The 19,469-nt window shown below is 40.9% G+C and overlaps 1 protein-coding gene across 1 annotated transcript in view; it reads right to left on the bottom strand.

Moving 5' to 3' along the window:
* Nucleotides 1–9,852, bottom strand: part of LOC124280736 — a 61,512-nt gene extending 51,660 nt beyond the window's left edge. The window contains exon 1 of the mRNA XM_046716722.1: nucleotides 9,214–9,852. Coding sequence (XP_046572678.1) covers nucleotides 9,214–9,421 — 208 coding nt within the window. The 5' untranslated portion in view covers nucleotides 9,422–9,852. The remainder of the gene's footprint in view (nucleotides 1–9,213) is intronic.
* Nucleotides 9,853–19,469: the final 9,617 nt, after the last annotated feature.

The raw sequence follows: 19,469 nt of genomic DNA, 5'->3' as shown, positions 1-19,469 counted from the left end.
ATACAATCCCGATATCTAATATAATTTAAAATGTGCACGTGTTGCGCTCCCTTATATCTGTTTAGAGCAAACCCCAGTATCTTATACAAGTGAAAATGTGCTGCGCTCCCTTACATCTGATTCAGAGCAAATCCCGGTATCTTATACAAGTGAAAATGCGTTGCGCTCCCTTATATTTGCTTGTTTCTTGATGTTAAACCAAGCACTCAGAAATTGTCAAGCTTTATGATGGCGGTCTGCCAGAATTCGTGTCTGGACCAGGCATTCCCTTGACTAATAAAATGAGGGCCAAGCCTTCATGGATACACCAGTCACTGTCTTCATTTAAAATCAGGCTTACTTCCTGTTCCTGCATCAAGTCACCGCTTTCCAAAGAATAAAAACAAACCAATCTATCGACCTACTCCAAACTGGGGATGGCTGGAAATTGGAAACTGACACTTCGTTTGTTCTTGCTGATGGACAATTATATATAATTGGCCTCAATACGATCCATGATAAGACATATCTTATACACTGTTTCGTTTCCTGCAAGCTTCTTTGTTGTGGCAAATCCATTTACTTTCTAATTATTTCAGGCTATATAACTGAAGGTGCCTGGCGTTTCCGTCCAAAGTATCTGTTATCAGATGTGCCTGAAGAGTAACCGCCCACTCCTCTTTGCATTTCACATTGATCGTCAACTCTACATTTCTTTGTCTGTAGCTATGAATACACACCTATAGAGCCACGATGACATTTCCAAACCCTTTGTCTCAAGAGCTTCTCCCAACAGGCCCAAGGATGCAGATAATCACCCTGGAGATCTAGAACAAAATGTCGTCCCCCTGAAATAACTTTACCGAGATCCATATCTTGTGGAATGAGTGAGTTAATATTTAACGTCACATCGGCAATATCTCAGCAATATCGTGACGACCATATCTTGTGTTGGGGCGTGGGTGAATTTCTCTAAGCCTTACTGTAGAGAGGCTTAGGAATAAGTTTCACGACTATCTGTTGACTTCGTTTCAATTGAATTGTCGATATGACACACACGTGCACGTTTTTAATTAGCAAACACTATGCCAGTTATTTAATTGTTCCAGAAACACCGCTTGACACTAATTATTGAAAAAAAATCCTTTGTAACACAAATTAATTACATTGCTGCAAACCCCACCCCCACTAAAGATAAACAAATAAAATAAAAAAATGAAGCAACACTGTATTGGTTTGTAGTTATGTTAAAACTATAAACTATTCTTGTTTTCCATCGGTAGCGGGAAAATATAGCGTGCCTCCCAGACAAAATCACCCCCATCCATACGATGAAATGGTCAGTCCCTTAAACGACAGGGATATCTGTCCCCAAGGCCCATTTGACATTTGTAAGTAGGGTGAGTGATTCAACTGTCTACCGCTGGGGCTACCTCAGAGATTAGATAGTTTCATTGCATTATATTACTTATACCCCTGAGAGCTATCGCGTTAGGATTGGTCCCAAGTGGACGATGTGTGAAGATGGAACTAAACGGGAGACGCTTGTCTGGCTCTGTGACGACAGTGCCTGACTACCATGTTAGCTGTTAGTTTCTTTGTGTCATTTCTGAAAATTCTGTATGGCACTTCTATGGCCTATGGGGTCAGTGGTATAGCTTAATAGTTAAAGCGTTCGCTCGTCACGCAGAAGATCCGGGTTCGATTCCACACATGGGTTCAATGTGTGAAGACCAATTCTGGCGTCCCTCGCCTTGATATTGTTGGAATATTGCTAAAAGCGGGTGAACCATACTGTCAGTCGTACTTCCGCAATAAATCATTGAGCTGTGTTTTATGTTAGCCTCATGAAGCTGTCAGAAGTAGCTGGTTTGGGGAAATGTTTTGACTTACTGCACATCACCGCAGCTGTGCAACTTAGAAATATTTAACCATGATATTGCCGGAATAACGATCGGAAGACTATTGGGTTGTGTGTGTTTTGTTTTTGTTTTTAAAAAACCCCGTATTGGTTCATGTTTCCATCTGGAATACTTATGTAAAAGCTATTGTGAAGAGACTGCTGCTACAGATTTGGTTGTATGTCGGTAAAATAGAAGTCAAATTGTTCTTCAGCAGTCCATGCTTATTATAAGTGGTGACTAGTGCGATCGAGTGGTTTAGCTCGCCGACTTGGCTAGTGTCACTGAATGACGTCGTATTTCAATACCGTAGATTGATGTCTAGGGTGTCTGTGAGGTCAAATACTGGATTGCCTTTCATAAAGATGGGATTTTGCTGAGTGACCATTCAACAAAAGGAACAAAAACAATGAATAAATTAAAGGAAGGAATTCACGAGTATATTTTAAAATATTTAAGATTTGTAACCGGCAAATGTTCAGAAAGGATGATCCAGCGACGTTTGGAAATGATCTGATCATGTAATCTGGACCAGACAATCCAGTGATCAATAGCATGAGCATCGATCTACGCAACTGGGATACGATGACATGTTTCAACCAAGTCCGCGAGCCTGACCACCGGATTCCGTTAGTCGCCTCTTACGACAAGCAAGCATCTTCACGGGTGCTAAAATCGTAAGGGTGGCAACGTGTACATGTCAGTAACCACTGAATTGTCACGACCGGAGGCTCTAGCGTATTGTTGTACGGCGTAAAACAACATGGTAACGGTAATCCTCACACAGCCTTTCCATATTCATTAACAAGGACTGTAGATTTCTGAAAGTTCATAAATCCTCATTTGTATTCTGGACAAACCCTTCATATACGCTATTCTCGACTTCCTTTGTGCCTGTTCTGCCATTGTTCAACACTGCGTAGTGTTTAGATGGGTCGCATTTGCAATACTCTCTGGTGTAAGGAAATGTATTGAAGTCCAAGCATATAGACATGCTTACTTCCTCTGCTTCTTAACACGGATGATGGTGTAGCGCTGGTCAGCTTCCTGTCAGCTAATGTAGTTCATTCAGCGAGTTTGGGATCCTTTCATGCCAGCTGTATTGACCAAATCGAAAGGTATTGGTGTTATTAATGGACTGCTTTTAATGAACACGGGGCGGTGAGTCGATGATGTACTTTTCACTCATCACACGCATGTTGATAGAAAACCTTTACATACCGGAATGTTCATTGTTTTTGTGACAATGTACACAAATCAATCGACCACTAAATGTATAAAACCCTGATCGATACCACGTCGGTGACGTCGGGAACCCATCAACATTCTATATTAGGAAGAGGAAATGTGAAATTGTTCTAAACATAGGAGAGATTTTGATTTTAGGCGGATTTCTTCCTATAAGGCAGGTCACACTCTCCGTCTTGTATACACCTGGTCTTGTCATAGTAAAATCACGCGAAAAGGCTTCAGGTTCTTATTTCCCGTTCACTTTCCGTTACGAAATTCCGTCATGACGAACAGGGATCTACGTCGTATGTTGTCTATTTGTCAAAAGTGAGTGAGTGAGTTTAGTTTTACGCCGCACTCAGCAATATTCCAGCTTTATGGCGGCGGTCTGTAAATAATCGAGTCTGGACCAGATAATCCAGTGATCAACATCATGAGCATCGATCTGCACAGTTGAACCGATTATATGTGTCAACCAAGTCAGCGAGCCTGACCATTCGATCCCGTTAGTCGTCTCTTACGACAAGCACGGGTTACTGAAGATCAATTCTAACCCGGACCTTCAAGGGTCCTATTAGTCAAGAAAGAGCAGCACCTCCTCATTGTGCTCAGCTCTGAATATACATGTATTTGATTGATTGGTAGGAAATCGAAAGAAGACCAAATTAAACCACCTAGTGATTCTTTTTACAGAAACAGGAATATGTTGTATTGTTTCCGTGTTATAATTATTTGCGAACTGCGGAATGTAAGAAAGGGTAGGTATGGAACGTTGGTAGTTAAGTCGAAGACACGGGTTCCACTACCCACATGGATACAATGTGTGGAGTTCATTTCTGGTGACCATATGATGAACATATTGCCAGAACTGGAGTAAAACCGTTCTGACTCAGTCACTGGGAGGCAATATCATATAACGAAGATGGAACATAGCTCTGATAAGCCTCTTCTTTGAGTGGCATTTAGAAGCCGGTGATAAGGAACGATTTCTTTATTGCAGTGGATGCGACGTTTCGGTGTAGATGCTAACACCGCTATCAAGCAGATGACTTGCGTGATAACGGTGTCAGCATCTACACCGATGACGGACTTGCTTGATGACGGTGTTAGCATCTACACCGATGACGGACTTGCTTGATGACGGTGTCAGCATATACACCGATGACGGACTTGCTTGATGACGGTGTTAGCATCTACACCGAAACGTCGCATCCGTTCCAACAAAGAAGTTGTCTATCGTTAAATAAATCGTTCATGTTCTGATAAGCATCGTTGATCTCTCCTCCGCTCATCTGGTCGGTCGTCCGTCGCTGCTTCTTCTTCTTCTTCTTCTTCTTCTTCTTCTTCTTCTTCTTCTTCTTCTTCTTCTTCTTCTTCTTCTTCTTCTTCTTCTTCTTCTTTTTTTTCTAGTGATGCTAGTTTATGTATTTTTTAAATGAATCAACATTGGAATATAAGTATGCTTGTCAGTAAGTATGGAGAATACAAGTTATCCTGCCCCATGCATTTTAGGTTTAGTTCGACGGAGAGCTCAATACATATGTGTTCCGTTGTCGTGGATACGTCTATATTGTGGTCTTGGCATACGTTTGTATCATGTTCTAACATTCTCCGACCTTCTTTCATCTCCTGCGTAAGCCTGAGTGGAGGCATATTTGCTCCGATAAATGATGGCCGTTCAGTTTGTTCAAGAGGTTCAAGTCCAATATGTCACAAAGGCAACCTGATTAACAAAAAATCTCCTGATGGTGCTATAACAATTGTAGCTATTTTGGTCCAAAGTCAAATGATTTGTAACTATTTCTGATGACATTTTGTCGACACATCACATAGAGGTGAGTGTATTCTTGCAATATTTAATATATTTATCTTTGTTCTGACCATGCTCCAATAGATCTTGTCAGCGGAAATATATTTGTTTCCTTGACCAGTGGTCAAGGATGGATACAGAAAGAACACCTAACAATAATTACAAAGAATAAATCAGAACAAACAAATATTTCGTTGATTAGTTATCCAAAAATGAGACAGTATGACCTTGGTGATGTTTTTTGTCTGTTAGCGACTACAGTAAATATTTCAACAGCTGTATGTTAGTTTTTGACGTCATGGCTCTATTCCTTGTTTCTGAACTAATGGATATATCGACGTGAGCTGTAAGTATCATGTCGTGACGTCCTATCATGCTCAGGGTTTGATTGATCGGGGTAGTAATCATCAAAGATCATCAGTTGTTGGTGTGGTGGATGGATGGTGCAGGGGCGTGTGAGGTTGTGGGGATATGGGGGTTCTAATGGGAATTCTAATCCTGGATGTGCCACTGAAATCGTCTACATTAAGTAGTACAGTAAATTATATAGTGAGTGAGTATTGTTTTACGTTTCAGAGCTATTCTTGCTCCTTCATCACCTATTTTAAAGCATTTACTGTTAGACGAACATGAATCACCTGATGAAGGAGCAAGAATTATCTCTGAAACGGCGTATAAAGATTAAGTAATGTTGTTATTAATAAAAACGTGTCATGTATTCATGTTCGTCCAACTTCTAAATGCCTTTTAAGAACTTCATTCGAGATGAGGCAATAAGTGACATCAAACAGTAAATTTCAAGCAGTATCTCTGAGGAATGATCGCATCCAAGAGCGTAGTCTTACATGTAATTTGTTTCGGAAAATGACATCTGATGTTGCATACGCTAAGACGCAGATGGGAGCAGCTCTTTCATTTATGGGTTTGGAGGTGGTTGGAATATTTCGAAAAAACTAGAACGGCAGTTGAGTTGAATTTGTTTAACATATGCCTTGCAATTGTAGAAAATATATTGACCTCCTAAAAAGCATGTAGGTCTGATCCAAAACCAAAATCCTGAGCCTCTTTGCTCTCTTTGGGTGATCCCTTGTGAATTTGGACATACATGCATCTGCGTTATAGCAAAGGTAAAGCAACTAGGGATCTGAGTAATGTATACATAGGAAATCACCATTACCCTGTTTTGACTTCCTTACGAACAACCCGTGAAGGTCCGGGTTAGAATATTGGTATTCAGTAACCCATGCTTGTCGTAAGAGGCGACTAACGGGATCGGGTGGTCAGGCTCGCTGACTGGGTTGACACATGTCATCGTATCCCAATTGCGTAGATCGATGTTCAGGCTGTTGATCCCTGGATTGTCTGGTCCAGACTCCATTATTTAAAGACCGCTGCCATACCTTAGAGTCTTTGAACGGCATTAGAAGTGATGTACATAAAAAATCTATGGATGTCAACTCAAAGAAGCTGACATCCATAAATATTCGCCTTTAAGATACAGATACAGATGCAGACAGATTTATTCGTATAAGTGGCCCTGAGGCCAATAGTATATGTGTAAAATAATAACCTCTAAATAAGCGAGTTTTGGAACATCAATAAATCCATAAACACCCATTTACAATTTACATTTTTTCTCTCAACCTAAGTATGTGGTACAACACAAGGGCTACCTTAAACAACAAGTCAATATTTTCTGTGCAAAGTAGCATACAGAATTTATGTCTCGACGGTTGGTTGTAGAAAAAATAAGGCAAATATGTTTCTCTTATTTCTAAATATTTCGGGCATATAAGTAATACATGGTGCTCATCTTCTTCCGATAAATTGCAGAATGGACATTGGATATCTATTACATTTGAAGTTTTGGCAAATCGTGCCGCTTGGACTTTGAAGCTGTGAGCGTTACATCTAAATTTAGTAAGCGTACGCTTAAGTTCTGGTGATTTAATCTTTTAAAGGTAAATTTCTGTATTTTAATAAAATATTTATATTCTGAATAAACGTTGACACAGGTTGATGACGTTATTTCATTATACCAGTCTTGTTGATAAATGTCTTTGCATCTCTGCTTGAATTCTTCGATGAAATATTGTGGATTACTTACATTTTGAGCGAGCCATTCATTTCCAAAGCCATGACTAAAAAGAATAGTTCCACGTCAGCAGATATGCTCAAGGCGCAAGAATGACAGATTAAAAGAGTCTCCCACATTTATACAGCAATATGTACACGTCCAAATACATAGCCACACACACTCACATACACACACATCATCATCTGTCTTATAATTACAATGAAGCGAACATCCAGTCAATTGTCTGTTTCTTCAAGTGGTCGTTAAAAAGATTATTTTCAAAAGTGCAGACTGTTAATGTTGAATGTTGAACAAGAAAGGGAGATTAACACAGATATCGCTCCAGGGCAGACTTGCAAAAACAAGCACCAAAGAACAAAGGAAACAATGTCTTTGATAGGTCTAGAGTTCAACAGGAGGGAAGGGCATGAAGGGCCATGGTGGCAGTTTCAACATTAATTCCCTTAGAGACTGCAAAGTGCTCATCTCGGGCGGAGCGGTCGTTTATGGCGCCGAGATTGGAGATGAAGGATTGTGTTATTCAATTTCCCAGGGTCTTATAAGCTCTGCTTTGAATTCCCGATTGCCCTTATTGGGATTCTTGGTTTTTAAGGCCTCAGATCTTTGGCCGTTCCTCCCGGTAGTAACTGAATTACCGTGACAACCTAAGGTTCTCTAACACAGTGGTCAGTTCTCTGACATCTATAATCGACTAGGACAGATATCGCACCATGCATCTAGCTGCTCCAGGTCAGTCCTATGAATGGTATTGCTCAACTGGGGCAGATATGGCGCCTTAGATGACCAAGGTCCAGCTTAGTGGTCCGTTCACTCAATCTTGATGTTGGACCGTGATATGCGCGAAACTCAAGTCTAGGCCAGTGTCAGACATATATATAGAGCTGTTTGACAGGCATTCTAAAAGTTGTAAGTTATAGGAATGACAAGTATTTATGAATGATCAACTTCTTTACTGTACAATAGCGACGTTTCGGTTTATACATAGATACTTGTACCGTTTTCAAGCATGGTTTTCGTCGCTATTATGCAGTAAAGAAGTTGATCAACCACAAATACTTGTCATTCCTATAAATGAAGCTAGCTTTTAGTTACATGGATCTTCTACACATGACTACGACACTTGTATCTAATCTAACGAAATATCCTATAATTTTGAGTAATCAGCCTTGCAAAATGTATATGTTATGCATGTAAGACCTCTAACGCATGTGGTCAGTTCTCTATTAATGCTATGGAACTCTCTTCCCCATTCATCTCAGATGCGCTCCTTCCTTGACTGCCTTCACATTTGGCTTAAAGACCCATCTGTTTCATAATAACTGACAATTGCTCATCTTTTTGAATGTTTGCGCTTAGAGCATGTCCGTGGAGTTAAGCGCTATATAAATGTCCTTAATATTAATTTATGTTCTGTTAATCCTATTTTCGTGTTTTACCTTAATTGCAAAACGGAATACAATGTCCAGTTCCATAAATCTTATATACATGCCATAACGTTAAGTACCCTTACGCAATGGTCAATGTTATGAATCTGATACATATGTCAATCCTTTAGGTACCTTTATACAATGATCAGTTCTATGAATCTAATAAACATGTCAATATTTTAGGCGCCCTTATACAACGGTCAGTTCCATGAATCTAATAACATGTCAATATTTTTAGCGCCCTTATACAATGGTCCGTTCTATGAATCTAATAAACATGTCAATCTTCTAGGCGCCCTTATACAATGGTCCGTTCTATGAATCTGATAATCATGTCAATCTTTTAGGCGCCCTTATACAATGGTCAGTTCTATGAATCTAATAAACATGTCAATATTTTAGGCGCCCTTATACAATGGTCCGTTCTATGAATCTGATAATCATGTCAATCTTTTAGGCGCCCTTATACAATGGTCCGTTCTATGAATCTAATAAACATGTCAATATTTTAGGCGCCCTTATACAATGGTCAGTTCTATGAATCTGATAAACATGTCAATATTTTAGGCGCCCTTATACAATGGTCAGTTCCATGAATCTAATATACATGTCATTCCTTTAGGCACATTTATACAATGGTCAATTCTATGTATCTAATATATATGTCAATCCTTTAGGCAACTGATATATACCCTGGTCACCTCAAACATGTCCGAAGCTACCCTTCAACATGTGGCCAATCGATAAAGAGGAACCAGTTTTACTGACCTTTCCATGCTGACATAAGCACTCCGGACAGTCCACTGACGCCTGCAAGAAAGGAAGACACGCAGAGCACGGGTAGAGCGTTCTTGAGGGTTAAGGTGCTGGGTAGAGTCCGCTGACAGTAAACCAAGAGTCTCACATTTCCAACGATGACGAAAACCAACAGAGTGACAGACACACTCACCCGAACGATGTCTAATTCCTCGTCCATAATTGTAATCCTTACGCTGTTTAAGCTGAAGCAGTATCAGTCACAAGCCGTACATGTCCACGGCATCACTGATGAGGAAAGGATAATCCTTGATAATCAGGATAATCAAGTTACAAACTTGCCAGACACCCCGACAAAAACAACGTCAAGGTCCTCAAGAGCTGCTGTGACGCTTCCAACGAACATGCTGGAAAAGTTCACAACAGACATCAATGATTAGCTTCTCACAGAAAACATTAGCACCGTAACGTCAATCCTGAACTTTGTGACATATGTCCTCGTCAGAGAAATTAGTATCGATGAAACAATTAATGGCCGGATGTGGAATCCGTGATACTGTGTTCTACAAGCAGGGACGCTCGTCTCCACTCACGCACATGATCAACAACACTGTCGGTCCACGCGAAGGCTGCTGCATATAACTGCAGCCACTGCACGTATCTGGGGCTTATCTGATAGGACCAATCATCGATTGAAGCTCGCCTATTCCACACCTCATACCTACCGCCTAGCGTTACACTGGCCGACCAGGGTGAAAGCCAGTATAGTTTAAACGCTGTGGGTTCGGTGGCAACTTCGATTTCTTTTCTTACAATGCGGTGGCTGTAGCAGGCTCTGCCATCTGTTGCTGGTGGGATGGGATTTCAGAACAAGCATTGCACAGCTTGTCTTGGATGCTGGGAGGTTAATGTAAATGTTTATTGAAAGGATTATTCTTTGTATCGAGTTTGATCCGTTGATATCTTTTACTGACACTTTTACACATTATCAGGGATCGTTTATTTTCCATGATGAACAGGCTGAAAGAAACACCGACGTCAATAGATCTGTTTTCATTCACGCTGGGTGTGTCTCAGTTGAATGTTATTTTACGCCCCTGTCAGCAAGTTTCCAGCTGTCGCACGTTCCTGAACACGATCAGAGTGAGTTTGGTTTTACGCCGCTTTTAACAATATTCCAGCAATATCACGACTGAGGACACCAGAAATGGGCGTCACATATTGTACCCAGGTGGGGAATCGAACCCGGATCTTCGGAGAGACGAGCGAACACTTTAACCACTGGGCTACCCCACCGCCCTTCTGATCATGCTAGGGGGTGTAGGGTAGCCTAGTGGTTAAAGCGTTCGCTTGTCACCTGGTTCGATTCCCCACATGGGTACATTGTGTAAAGCCAATTTCTGGTTGTATTGCTAAAAGAGGCGTGAAACTAAAGTCATTCAATCACAATGTTAATCGTCTACCTAAAAATATGCTGTGCACTCACTCTGCACCAGCTGTGGTCGGGTAGCATAGTGGTTAAAACGTTTGTTCGTAACGCAGAAGATCTGGGTTCGATACCCACAAGGGAATCATGTGTGCAGTTCATTTCTGGTGTCCCTCAACGTGATATTAATGGAATATTGCTTAAAACGGCGTAAAATTAAATTCACTCAGTGACTCACTCTGTACAACTCATTCTGATATTTCATAATACTTCCTTTTTCAATGTGGGATTAACGCCAGGCCTCATCCCTTGTTGACTATTATCCTTCAAAATGCATTATGATGTATTGCCAAATGTCCTTAAAGACGATCACAAATGGTATTTTTAACTTCATCCCCGATTGACATCCAAAGGTTGATATGTAAGCTACGTATTTAATATTTCACCGCCTGAGTGGAGAAAAATCAATTCCGACTGGTGATTGTTACGGTATCAAATCACGGTGCTTTTGACGGGCGATTTCTACAGTGTCAGATGAACTGTGTGGTGCAACAGAGATGTTGACAAAATAAGTGTTGGTGTCGACTCCGCATGAAGAAGACATACGTCACGCATTCCGTCACTAAGTGCCCCCTTAATGCGAGAGAAAAGACGGAAAATAAACACATGCTTGACGTTTACCAATTTGGTGACACCCACTAGCAAGAGAATGGTGCCGACAGGTATCGTAATTGGCTGAGTGAATGGACTGAGTTTTACGCCGTTTTTATCAATTTTAGGGACACACGAGAAGGGTTTCACATATTGTACACGTGGAGGGAATCGAACTCGGCCTTCATCATGATGAGCGAACGCTTTTATCTCTTGTCTACCGTCCGCCCCCGTTCAGTGATAGGAAGACCATTTGATTCTGTTACTGCTAAGCAAGATCGCATTGCAGGTTGCAAACTTAAATTAAAGTATTTAATTGAACAGGGAAAAAAATTTAACCCGTTTCCCATTTATTCCATAATTGCATCCCATTATGTTCTGCACAAATTCTGGTGTATTTAAAAAAAAATCGCTGAATTCATCTAAAATGAGGACCGTTTGGGGTAGACATAACGGACGAGATAGCCTTACGCATCTCTTCTGTTCTCATTTGGCAACAATGCACTCAATGCCTCACGGATACTTTTCGAGATATTCTATATTTAAGAAATAACAGATTTAATAACACCCACTTTCGCCGCCGTGCTGGCTATTTCTTTTATTAATGTGTTTATACCTGTATGTAGTTACATGTCATTAAATTCTCAGGATTCAGTTATTTAAATAGCAGCAAGCAATTATCACGTACACGATACAAGTATACTCATGCCAATAATGGTTGTCACCCCCTTCAATGTTTTTAATTGGAGAGGGGGTGTTGGGTGAGTGTGTGAGGTGTGTGTAGGGTCGGGGTGGGAAGGGGGGGTGACAACCATTATTGGCATGAGTATATTATAACAGCATACTAGTGGGGGTTCCGTGTTAGTAAGACCATTGCAGCCAATGTTTTTGTTACTCCTCTTCAGACAATGATTGGTTTGCTTTGGTGGTTGTTGTGGCGCTCAACATTATTCCAGCTATATGGCGGCGGTCTTTCAATAATCGAGTCCGGACCAGACAATCCAATGATCAACATCATGACCATCGATCTACGCAATTGGGATGCGATGACATGGTCAACCAAGTCAGGAGCCTGACCACCCGGTCCCGTTAGTCGCCTCTGACGACAGGCACGGATTTCTGAAGACCAATTCTAACCAAGATCTTCACGGGTTCTTATGACAATCGTCTCGATGACCGGAAAATAAATTGTTGTCGTTTCCAGATGGCGGGGATCGTTGCTCACAATGCTGATCACTGTTTGTTTCTGGTCTATTATTATACAGAGGTCACCATAAATATTTGATACATTGCTGAGAATATTGCTTACGTGCATTTTTTTTAATTCGATGCAGTTTTTGTACTCAGAAATAGATTGTATATATAGCGTTCTTTTCGCCTCTGTTAGTCTGATTGGTGTCCTCCCACAAGAACTACATCCCATAAAAAATTCAGCTTGAAACAACACATGTAATGGTGCACAGATTCACTACATGCTGTCACCTGCGTCTGCTTAATGGACTTGCCCAACAGAAAACAAATAAAACATATATAACATTTTAGCTGCGGCAGTTCATGTTGGTTTTGACAGTAAATAGTTTGCCTTCACAAAATGTAAATTTACAGCCTTCATTAATGATTGAACAAGTTCCACATCGAGGTGTTTGACATTTTGTTACACTGGCTGACAAACCTTTTTTCATACAAAATTGGAAGGTTTGCTTTTATAATGGGCATAATTGTACAGTTATTATTATTATAGGTACAAACAAATGGAAGAATTTCCATCTCTGTATTTGTTTCTTTTGTTTTCATAAGTGTCTCTCTTGGGACCTTTACCGCTTTATGAACAGCATTTTCAACTACCTAAGAAGATATGTCTTATATATCTATTACATATTACCTATTGTCACTAACTGTAACGTCAAACGCATGATGACGACATAGCTACTACCGTTTTGCGTCGCCTATGACGACACTTAGTTTTCATTGTACACATGAAGTAGCCGTTGAACGGCGAAAGATTTTGTGCAGATAAAGTCTGGAGTTTTATATATAGATGTATAGACAGTTCATCTATAGATAGGCTTATATATTTAGTGTGATAATGTAGTGTCACTTTCATCCTCAGTGTTCAATCTGATCCATGAAGAACTAGTTTAGCCCAGCTTCAATAAGTAGCCAACTGCATCGAGGTCCTGGATTGCAGTCTATAACAATATTATTTTAACTTAAAAACTCATTCGTCTGTATTTCACCTTTACTCCAATATACCTTTACCTTTACTCCAATACTTAGTATACTAAGCTTGTTTTTTTCTATCATATGAATACAAGAACATTCACCAACTACAGCATACCCTTCTCTCTTGTCCTTTACTTTCTGGTTATTAGATTACCTTTACAACAACATAATTACTGGTCAATAGGATTTTAAACTTGTAGTTCTTCTGGGAGAGCTGATGGGCTATGCTCATTACTTGCCATGGGGGTGCATCTACTCAGATAATGAATCCCTAATTAACCCCTGTAGTTAAATTGGGATGTAGTTAAAAAAATGGGATGTAGTTCTTATGGGATTAAACCGTCTGATTACAAGCTATTCCAAAACATGTTTTCCTTACATATTCTCAAACACGGAGTTTTGAAACCAAGGAAGTAACGCAAAATACGTTGAAACAAAAATCTTCTGCAGAAACAAAAATTTTGAGAAACATCGTGTCACACTGCTCGCGTGGTCATGACTAATCTCAGATAAATCTCATTCTGAAAATAGGACAAACCTGACACGTTAGAGAGAATATGGACACCCACTTAGGGCAGAACAAGTGATAACCTTTAGGTTTTAGCGATAGTTGTACATACAGCTGACAAATGGATATTTGATATCAGTATCGTGCATTCTTTGCACTCACATTGTGGGCAATTGAAAAGGGTAAGGGTTACAAAAGATATAATACAAAAATAATAGAATAAAAGACCTGTATGTGAGTCGCTAGAAAGTTAATACTCATATCTCTTATCCTACCGGGTACCCATTCACTGCTGGGTGAACAGAGGCAATGTTGAACAAAGTCACTTGCCTAAGATGATAATACATGTGTCACGTGCTTCGTTGTGGGGCAGGACAGAACCCTTGGGACTTGCCTAAGATAAGAATACATGTCTCGCGTGCTTCGTTGTGGGGCAGGACAGAACCCTTGGGACTTGCCTAAGATGAGAATACATGTCTCGCGTGCTTCGTTGTGGGGCAGGACAGAACCGTCAGAAGTCAAGCAGTCAAACACGGTCGCCGTGACCAACGTTGCTTAACTGCAACAGATTTCTGTGGTGCACAACATCACACACCACCATATACTGGGCTACACTATTGCCGAGTAAAGATCTCTACTTGTAACACCTTGTGTCTAAATATTGACATATTATGCCGTACGTAGTGATAACTGACCTCACTTCTTCGTTTACTGTTCGAGAGGAACAATAGCACAGCACAGTGCAATGTACAGTGCTCACCAACAATCATTTGTAGAATGCGCCCCCACGTGAGGGAAATATTATTTCGTATATTGTGCGTAGGACTACATTGGGTAATGAAGCGGGAGATAATACACTTGATGGAATAGATCATGATGATGTACAATTTCTCCTGTATTCCTTTTTATGTGATTGTTTGAAATGCGAGGATTAAAATATATATGTTTCTTGAAATAAGCCGGAAATAAGAATCATCTGTAGACGCATTTTCTTCCAGATCTGAAATCCATTCAGTTAAACAAGGATACTAATTGACGTGAATTTTAGTGTGATGACTATTATTTAATAAAGAATAATATTACACCTCGCGTATGGAACAACAATTATGACGTTTTACGAGTCAACGTTTGCGGTTATGATTATGTGTACATTTTGCGACAACTGAAGTTCGTTTTCAAGCATGACACCGTAATCTGATCGTGGCTGCTGTAAATACTGGTGAATTGGTGCAATTTGTCTGTTAGATCAATCAAGATTTTGACGAATTCATTTTAAATGAATAATTGTTAATTTTGAATAAATGTAGTAAAAAAGATATTAAGAAAGTTCAGACCGAATATACACTGAACACCTTTTATGAGCAGGCAGTGTAATAACATACTAACAGGATCACCATTCGTGTGTTTCCGGCTGTATTTGTTGACTGCAATGTACCTTATTCTGCCTCTTGACAATGCCATTGCACACACATACAAAACAACTGAAGTCATCGATTGTGTGTATTATAATCTCACACCCACCCCTCAGCTGTAAAGTTGGGAGAATAGGATACACAAACACACGAGAGTATCGTAAGCAAGGTTATTTTCGATGCATTTGATGTAAATATTGTCGCTGTTAGTTGAGGTCGTAAACTTGTTAGCGGAACGCCCATTTCACCCACAGGCCCTCGTGCCTTTGCGAGGATTAATTATTAAAATAATATTGTTTTTTGAGATGACCCCCGACTCTAAATGCTTCACAGTACAATACACCATGACAAGGTCATAATTTTATTATACTGTGAAGCATTTCGAGTCGGGGGTCGGTCATGATGTATTGTACTGTGAAGCATTTAGAGGGGGTCATCGGGGGTTCATCTCAAATTTTTGTATATATTTTATAAAATCTTTAATCCTCGCAAAGACACGAGGGCCTGTGATTTCACCTACAGCCACGAAGTCACAGTTGCTGCCTCTCTCAGTCTTGTGTGCCGAGCACTGAAGGTTTATGTATGGTGTACACATGCAGCTGTAGATCATTCAGGGAGACAGGAAGAGTAAACACACGTGGAATAATGACACTGTTTCCTCTCTAGAAACATCGATGCGTGTCGACCGGCCAGTCAATTATCTGTACCTTATTATAGGGGATAAATAAATAAACTGTATAAGTTACCACGGGTTCATATATAACTGCTGTGTGTTACTGATACTGGTGAATTATATATTTAAAGACTCTTGTGTCGATACACAGCAGAAACAAGATAAGCAATGATATGGACGACCCAACTCTGGTTCTTCCAGTGTTGGGGTTCGATATCGCGGTCAGCACACATACACGCACGCACGCGCACACATGCACACGATATAATGCTAGTTATCTACACTTTAGCCATTTCTTCTCATCGTCATCAAATCAGAAATACGTGTCACAGATCCAACAGTTGCGACGTATTACAGTATCTGTTTCAAACATCCACAGAATCGAGCAGGCACGGAAACTGTGAGCAAGGTATTAAACAAGCCGCAAACGCAGAAAGGCAGAAAGGCTTGTTCTGAAAGTGGTTATCTCAGAAACAGCACTTACAGTTGTGTGCATTTATCGACCGCCTTATTCAAAGCAGAATAATTACACAAGTCTCGACTTTTACACAGACTTTTCCCATCTGTGTTCGTCTAAGACAAAAGCCAACTCTATATTTCTGGGTGACTTTAACATCCACTTCAATGGAAAGGATAAACCTGATGTGAAAAAGTTCGTATCTCTCCTGCATACGCACGGTCTTCAGCAACACGTTGATAAGGCAACTCACAAATCAGGAAACATTCTCGACTGGGTTTTGTCTCGTGATGACTCTAACATCATCACCAGCGTGTCCGTAGAAGACAGACTAATGTCAGATCACCACCTTGTACTTGTTAACACCAACCTTCATAAACCAAAACCCGAACACAATTATGTGCTGTGTAGAAATTTGAAGAGCATTGACATGGATGCTTTTCGGGCAGACCTAGAATATTCAGACTTGTTGACTAAAGATACTCCCCAGGATGTTAACCAGCTTGTACAGTTGTACAACCTGACACTACATGAGCTGCTCGATAAACATGCCCCTCCCATGGAGAAGAAAATAACTCAGCGTCAAGGTCTTCCATGGTATAATGAGCAGGTACAGGTAGTGAAATCTCTACGAAGAACGGCTGAACGAAAATGGCGTAAGTCCCGTCTTGAAGTTCATAGGCAACTCTACTGTCAGGCCAGAAACAACACAACTAAAGCTATATCCCAAGCTAAACGGGACCACTGTCTGAATACCCTTCAGAATTCACAACGAGACCCCAGGAAAATGCACAAGTTCATGAAATCACTGCTGGGCAAGAACAGCGATAGTAGACTCCCTTCTTGCTCAGACCAGAAAGCCCTAGCTGAGTCATTCAATGTCTTCTTCATAACCAAGATAGACAAGATAAGAAATACACTCCAAACTGACTCACAAGCTGAACACAGTCTCATATCATCACAGAATTTCAGTGGTGAACCACTTACAAACTTTCATCCGTTCTCCTCTAATGAGATTTCTGACCTCATAACTGCTTCCAAGCCTACAACGTGTGACCTTGACCCGATTCCAACAGCGATTCTGTTGCAGCTACTAGATCAGCTGCTTCCTGTCATAACAGAAATTGTCAACATGAGCCTGGAATCTGGAATATTTCCTTCTCACTTTAAACAGGCAGTTGTGAGACCTCACCTCAAAAAGCCGAACTTGGATCCTAATGACCCTAAGAACTTCCGACCTGTGTCCAACCTTTCCTTCTTGTCCAAGCTACTAGAAAGAGCTGTCAACACCAGGCTAAAGGTCCATCTATCTGTCAATGCTATCCTTGACAAGTTCCAGTCCGCATACCGCCAATATTACAGCACCGAAACAGCCCTGATACGTGTCCTCAATGACCTACTGTCTGCCCTGGATGATGGCTTCATGGCTTCCCTTGTCATGCTCGATCTGTCAGCGGCATTCGATACCATCGACCATGAAGTTCTCCTAAGCCGTCTTTTAGTTGAATCTGGCATCCGTGGTAACTGCCACAAGTGGTTTTCATCCTACTTGGAAGATCGTAGACAAGCAGTCATCATCGGCAATGAAAAATCCGATTTCGTCAAACTACACTGTGGTGTTCCACAAGGATCTGTTTTAGGTCCGATACTCTTCACGCTGTACACGGCAAATCTGGCTAACATCATCCAACACTTCAAGCTTCTTCACCATGGATATGCTGACGATACACAAATGATGGACAAATTCAAACTCAATAACCTTCAGGTTTCCTTCCAACGCATATCTGATTGTACGGCAAGAACAAAGTCATGGATGACAGCAAATAAGCTGAAACTGAACGAAGAAAAAAACAGAGGTGATGCTGATTGGCACTAAGCAACAGTTGTCCAGAGTAGAAGAACAATCCATTCTGATAGCGGACACGGAAATAGTTCTCAGTGACCACCTTAAAGATCTGGGAGTATTTCTGGACTCACACCTCTCCATGGAGAAACAGGTTACCCACATCAGTAGAACCTGTTATTATCATCTCCGATCCATCAGCAACATTCGACACTTAATAACCGCAGAAGCTGCAAAGGTACTTGCCCATGGTCTAATAACATCAAGACTAGACTACTGCAACAGTTTGCTTCAGGGCATCAGTGGTAAACTGCTATCTAAGCTACAGGTGCTGCAAAATTCTGCTGCACGGGTCATCACAAGAACACCAAGACACGTGCACATGACAACAGTGCTCAGAGACCTCCACTGGTTGCCAGTAAAGCTAGAATAGAGTTCAAGCTTCTCTGTATCACATATCGATGCCTCCATAACACCAGCCCTGACTATCTATCTGAACTCTTGACTCCACATACTCCAGCACGTAAACTCCGATCAAGTGACCAAAATCTCCTCAAGTTCCTAAATATCGACTGAAGACATTTGGCTCCAGATCCTTCTCCAGCACTGCCCTATCCTCTGGAACTCACTTCCATCAGAGTTGAAACTGAGTCAACTTTTGAGAAATTCAAATCAAGACTAAAGACCCATATGTTCTCCAAGTATCATAGTGACATTTAACTCCACTCAACACTCCTGACTTTTATCTTTATACATTCCCATTGTAGCGCCTTGAGCAGGCATATCTGTCTGATATTGCGCGCATTCCTTATGGTGGCTGATTAGGGCCATCGCTTTCTCGCCTTAAAATTCGGAGGCCACCATAATTATCTGAGGGAGCCGTGAAGTTCCGGGAAAGAATTGGTCTGCAGCAACCTATGCTTGTCGTAAGAGGCGACTAACGGAATAGGGTGGTCACGCTCGCTGACCTGGTTGACACATTCCATCGTATCCCAATTCCGTAGATCGGTGTTCATGTTGTTGATCACTGGTTTGTGTGGCCCAGACTCGATTATTTACGAACAAACACTCGGGA

Source organism: Haliotis rubra, unplaced genomic scaffold, assembly GCF_003918875.1.
Source record: "Haliotis rubra isolate DU_JTF1 unplaced genomic scaffold, ASM391887v1 Scf272, whole genome shotgun sequence".
Classification (NCBI taxonomy): domain Eukaryota; kingdom Metazoa; phylum Mollusca; class Gastropoda; order Lepetellida; family Haliotidae; genus Haliotis; species Haliotis rubra.
This window is presented reverse-complemented; position numbering and strand designations above follow the sequence as displayed.